The 6,532-nt window shown below is 35.6% G+C and overlaps 1 protein-coding gene across 1 annotated transcript in view; it reads right to left on the minus strand.

Moving 5' to 3' along the window:
* LOC139981026 (LIM/homeobox protein Lhx1-like) overlaps positions 1-5,962 on the minus strand; it is a 61,753-nt gene extending 55,791 nt beyond the window's left edge. Inside the window, exon 1 of the mRNA XM_071993133.1 lies at positions 3,316-5,962. Within this exon, the coding sequence (XP_071849234.1) occupies positions 3,316-3,641 (326 nt within the window). The 5' untranslated portion in view covers positions 3,642-5,962. The remainder of the gene's footprint in view (positions 1-3,315) is intronic.
* Positions 5,963-6,532: the final 570 nt, after the last annotated feature.

Consider the following 6,532-nt stretch of genomic DNA (forward strand, 5'->3'; position numbering starts at 1 on the left):
ATGTATGAATTTATGTTTGTTTGTTGAAACCAAAAATACGTTTCTTCCTAACTCTTTAGTTTTTTTAATGAAAAGCAAAAGTTGCATAAACAAACAACTTATAAATCGATGTTCATGATGAATTGTAATAAATCAAAATTCAGTCATATTAACCAATATCAACTGCTAACTTTGTCTACAAATGCTTCCCAAATCACATCTATATTTCTATATATATATATATATATCTATACATTTTTTTATTCATTTATTTATTTATTTATTTATTATTATTTTCTATTTATACTTTTCCATTTCTTAACCCTTTTTAATTTTTTGGAAGAAAACAAGTTTCATCCCAATACCTATGTCACAGAAACTATTATAGTACGTTGGAACAAAAACCGTCTTCTTTTCACATATAATATTCTTCCTCTGATAAAAGACTCGACTGATGTTGTGTAACAAATGCATACATTTGATCAGAATTATTTTGTTTTTTTGCTGTTTTGCTTTATGTTGTTGTTTATAGATATATATATATATATACATATACATTTGCGGGAGGTTATTGCATTTTAATTATAGTCATATTAATTTGCCCTAAACCAACAATAAATAAGTTCAATATATCAATCCGCGTTCATCATTACACCATACCCCAAACTTCGTTTTCTTTTCTTCGTTTCCTTATACGTATACTATTATTCAAATTCATATTTCATTAGCATAGTACGTCTTTACATATTATCAGAATGTTTTATTAAACCTTTTCTGTTATTACTGAAGTTTCTTGAAGAAGTTATGTGGCAAAACTTCCCCTTCTCCACTACACCTCCCCAAAACGAGAGTGGGGTGGTGGGGTTGGTGGGGTTGGTGGGGTGTGGTGATGGCGGTTCGCTCATTCGTTTGATATGCAAATAAGATTGGGTTGAAGATATTACTCTATACTTTTTCATATATATAAAGATGGTACATATGGCAATTTAATTGAGAAAAAAGAACGGTCAAAATAGGACTGGTCGGGCTAAACCAATTTTTCAGATATTTACTATAATCAGCACGTCTGTGTTATGGCTGCAACAACAGTTAACAAACTTTTATCGGACAATGTCATTTAACTTTACAAAATGAAAGTATAAAAGTCCGTCCGAAAATCTCAGCTCGCCATACACGGACACACACAAACGATGAAAACATTATTGGACGTTTTTTAGTTCGAAAAAGTTGTTCGCTCGAAAGATAAAAGGTTTTGTCTTCGACCATGCATGGGGTAAGGCTTCCGAACAGCGTCTAGCTTCATGGTACACATGCAATTCATTTTCAACCAACTGACGTGGGGTATACTTACTTAGTCTTGTTAAAAGAAACCTTAATTTCCACACAAAAAAAATTGTTACTGTAGGTAAGCAACATGGCAAAATATTATCGTGTAGTTGGTGTAGGTGTCTGTGTGTGTGTTGTGCTCCAGTAGTTCTTCATGGCATGACATTTTTGTACATTTATTATTTACTAAGAATTGGTTTATGGTATGTGTTTTTAGTATAAGTAAAACCATTTATTTCGTTCCTACGTTCGTCCTGCATATACGTCTGTGCGTGGGGCATAAAACTCAAGTATTCGGCGCCCCGTGTGGCACAGCAGTGAACGTGGTTAGTAATGTGCGGTTTCACTCCCTACGAAGGATCTAAGTTTATTTTTTATTTTTAAAGTGAAAAAGAAAAAAAGGCTTCCTGGTGTGATGTCAGTAAAGAACACGATTCCAGGCACAGAAGGAAAACAATATTTGATGTTATTTAATACTTATGATCGACAATTGCCTTCAATAAAAAAAAAGTTGTTAAAATCATGTAATTTTGATTGTTAAATTTTTCAATATTACTTTTCGAGTATTCTCTGTAAGGTTCTTTAATTTTTTTTTGTATCAGTGAAGTGTTGTAATATCAGCATTCAGTTTGGCATAATATTGGTTACATAATTTTAAAATAATGAGCAGTTTCATAGAGCTCGAGGAATACTATAACCATGGAGCTATAAAAAGCCCAAGCAGTATAAACCACATTTGGGCTATTCTATAAGCATGATATCAGAAAAACCGTTTATTATTTGATTCGTTATGACAACAATGATAGAACAAAACATACAAGCAATTATAATTAAGTGTAGGAAGTTAGCAACAGCCGAACAAAGAATAGACTTACATACCTGAACTATACACAGGAATGAATTTGATTATAATGAGACAAAAAACATCTTTACTCAACCAGATAATCTCTAGAACTCGATAATAAAGAACAAATTTACCATCAATAAAGTAGAATTATATACGATAGGTAAGCTTGAGGAACGACGGGGGGGGGGGGGACTTTGATAAATCCGTTTTGCAGCAATAACGTTTGAATTAAATTAAAACTTGTTATGGACACTGTACCGTCCTTTTCTCAAGTCGAGTTTTATAATTTGGTCGGATAAGGGCCCACAAGTATTTAGCGAACACAGGCACGCGACAAGCATTGCTTTCATTGTCTCAAACTTAATTACTTTAGCAATAAACAATGCAATTGTTAAAAGGTATATAGGGAATGTTATAATGATTACATCCACTCACATTTAGAATTTATAAATGACATATATGTTTTAAATTTAAGTACACTCTATTATCGCTGACTTTGAAGACTTCAACCCCCCCCCCACCCACCTCCTCTTTTTTTTAATAAGAAAGTATTATTGTAAACGAAATTGCAGTTGTTTGATGTTATATATTATCTTGTATTGAAATAAATTTGATTTCTCTGAAACTGAACAGAGAGTATTACTTTATACATTATAACATACTTCACTTTGAGATAATAAATTTTATTTTCTGGAAAAAATAAATCAAGCATTGAGAGAAATGGTCGTAATGCAAGAATGGATACATATATATTTGTAATTAACTCGAGATATAGTGTATGGTAATTAATAACTTAACGAACACACTTTTTCTGAAATGTGTATGTGCCCGATTATACAAACGAGCTGAAAATGTCAGATGGGAATGTGAACATAAGACTAATGCAACCAAAAACTTCACCATATTAAAAATATAATTATTATGCAAATTGAACACAAGTTGTAAAAGATTAAGTAATTCCAAATTTTAACATTCTTTATTCTTTTTTTAAAAGTTAATTATTGATATTATCGATATTGCTATTTCCTTTTGGGGTTGCATGGAAAGGGGGATGGGTGGGTCCATTCTTTTTTCCAATTGTTTAGATCAAAGTATTATTAAAATTAAAATATCAAAATAATAAAACCTACAGACATCAAGGATATTAAAATAGATGTACTCACCTGAAAAAGTCAGATTTACAAAACAGCTTCCCTTCTCTGGAAAAACATTTCTCCGTGAGTTTAGCTTTACATTCACAACATTGCACGCACTTTATGTGCCACGGACGGTCCAGCACATTTAATAAGAAACGGTCGGTTATGGGCCCTTCACAACCTGCACAAAATTGCACCATTTTGAAGTTTGAAAGCTGTTGGCTCTCTAACAAAACAACCGGAAAATTGGAGCCCTGGATCGTTTTTGGTTTCGCCACTTCCAAGACTGTCGACGGTCCTTCTTTGGTGTAAGTGAAGACACTTTTCTCTTTGATGGGCGTATCTCCCAGCATGGGCGCACCGCTACCGTCTCAGTACCCACCGCCAAATACCGATAAATCTATATCAAAAAACACCGTCCGTATACCCGGCTGCAATCGGTGTCGGTTTACCAAGTACGTCGTGGATGTGTTGACATTAAGCATCAAAATTGGAATCGATTCATAAGCACAAAAAAAAAACTGTCTGCAAAGAAAACAAACACACCATGCCATGGACCGATTAGCCCCTTAAGTTTGATCTATCTATAGTCTGCCAACAGTGAAGAACCCTGGTAGTTGGTCGTCTGCTCAATTGGCTATAACAGTTAAGCCGTAGTAGTAGAGTAGTTGTTCTGTGTTTACTTGTAACAATGAATGATACGCACGAGGTATGATATGTGTTTTCCTTTCAAAACACGTCTATACTTGACAGCACTGATTATTATACGACGTCCATACACTGGTAGCGTTCAAGTTTGTATAGAGACGTGTGTGGTTGTTGTTTAGCAAATATTAAGATCAGCTTAACCCTATCCCTCTCTCTGTTTCTCTCTCCTCTCTCCTTTGCTTGACGAATACTTAACTTTTTCCTCTCTCTAGTCTGATCTGTTAATCCTTCATTTAACCGTTGGCTGACATACCTACCGGTGGTACATGCAATCACAAGACTTTATAACATCTTCGGCTCTTAACAACATTCCAACAATCAAAGTTAATCAACAAGAACCAGCAAAAAGGAAACCTGGGAACGACTTGAGCCACACCAGAAGTTTCAAAAGTTGTCTCATAAAAAAAAAAAACTCAAACTCAAAGAGGCTGCGGTCAAAATGTTAACCCCGGCCGTTGTACTTTAAAAAGCGTTATCCTTCCTCTCCGCGACCCAAAACGTCAATTGAGTTTGAATCCGTGGACATCAGTTTTACGTGGTGACCTTCCACATGCATCAGATTCGCCGCAAGGCGTCACAAGCACCACGGGGTGTGCACGGTAGAGAAGTTACCCGCGTTTTGCTCCTGTCTGTGGTTTAAGCTGCTGAGGCAGACACCCTAGAGGGGAACATAGGGCAAGTACTCATGGGCTAAAGACGGGCCCTGAGCATCGGAATGTCGCGTCAAAATATAAATAATATACATATATAAGAAAACCGACGTACATTTATAAGGCGTTGATATGGTGAAGCGTTATTGAGGGCTAAGTAGCACACGTTGGTATAAACTCATATCCGTTTACACTGTGTGTTGTCCTGGTACTGGGATTTCCCCCCGTCTGTAGTTTCTTTGAAAATCAAGAACCAGCCAATATGCCTCAAAAAACGTCCTTTCCTAAAAATGTCACTTATAATGTGTCGGTGGAAACAAAAATCAAGTGCTGCAAGTTTTGTCTGTCCACTTTGTAGTAAACTTTTACTATAAAGATATTTATTGAAGAATTAAGAAGGAAAATTGTCGAACTTTCTGCGAAACAAAAATTGGTTTTATAACATTGAAACGTTGAATCAATTCGCTGGTAACAATATACAAGAGATGCCGCCGATAAACCAAGACAAGAAAGAAACACAACTTTGTTTCGTGAAGAGAAGAAAAATTAAACAAACGATAAAATGTTTTTCCAATGAAAGCAAAAGAAGCCTTGTCATTCACTAAAACTACATGTAACTGACAAAACAACAAAAATACTTTCCAGTTACCATAGAAGTTAGTTATGCTCTCTCCTTTTTTTCCAGTCCATTTCCAAACGAATAACAACCAATGATGCCCTTGTCCGGTTTACCAATTCCCCCAGAATTACCAAACCCAAAATGAGTGTTTACACAAGTTGGGATTAATATACCACTACAGAACGTTCCTTACAAAAAGCAAAAAAGGGCAGTTGTATGATAGCCTATACTTCTTCGTTCGGTGTAACCTTTCCGCGAACAAGTCCACTTTTCGCTCTCGCCTCTTTAAAAATTAACTTTCTCGCAGCTGTGTGCTCGTTCCGTCGGTTTATATATATTATTCTTATTCTTATATGGTGTATTGTCTTACTGCATAGAGATCGGGGACTGCCGACTACTGGATCATCTGCGTCGTCTGCTGTGTTCCGATGCTAAACTTTGCAGTAGTTCTACCGCGAAACGTGCTTTGTAGGATATATATACCTATACAGCAGCATGCACACCAACGCAAGAAGGAATACAGATTTCTACGATGGTATATACGTATAGTGCCCTGGGCCTATTTTTCCTTTCTTTATTTTCCCTTTTTTTTTATTGTGGATTATACAAACAAAAAAATCCAAAACGAACGACTGCCCACGTTTTGAGGTAGTCCATGCAACCACTTACTGTGCAAACGCAACTGTTTGTAAAAAGAATGGCATCTGAATACGCGTCAAAAGATTTTGTTGCAAAAAGAAAGAAAAAAAAAGAAAAAAAACTTCACCTGAACGCCTGGTTGCATCGTCAACAATAAGGTCTCTGCATGCGCTGTCAATCACTGTTCGTTAACGAATCAAATTTCACAACATAAACGGCGGCTCTCTTTGTGTTGGCTTTAACAGTCTCCGTACGTCGCAAACTCGGACCAATGATGTCACAGACACAAACTTAAAACCACGCCCATGTCAATTTTTTTTTTTCTTTTTTGAACGTGTAAACCTAACAGGATTAAGATTCCAACCGTTCATTCAGGCTTGTTCAAATTTGGATTTTTGGCAAGTCTGATGTGTGCTTTTGTTGTAATAATAACATACAGTGTTAGATATTTTCTTTTTCTTGGTCGGCATTTTTTTTTTGTTGGACATTTCGTTTACTCGTAAAAGAAAAAAGAAAAAGAGGAGTCTGAATGGGTTACTGTTTATATCTCGCATAGTTGAATTTTCTATTCACGGCTCTGTATTTGAACGAAAAACACATACGTGAGAAAAATGAGGGTCTTAATAAA

Source organism: Apostichopus japonicus, chromosome 15, assembly GCF_037975245.1.
Source record: "Apostichopus japonicus isolate 1M-3 chromosome 15, ASM3797524v1, whole genome shotgun sequence".
Classification (NCBI taxonomy): domain Eukaryota; kingdom Metazoa; phylum Echinodermata; class Holothuroidea; order Aspidochirotida; family Stichopodidae; genus Apostichopus; species Apostichopus japonicus.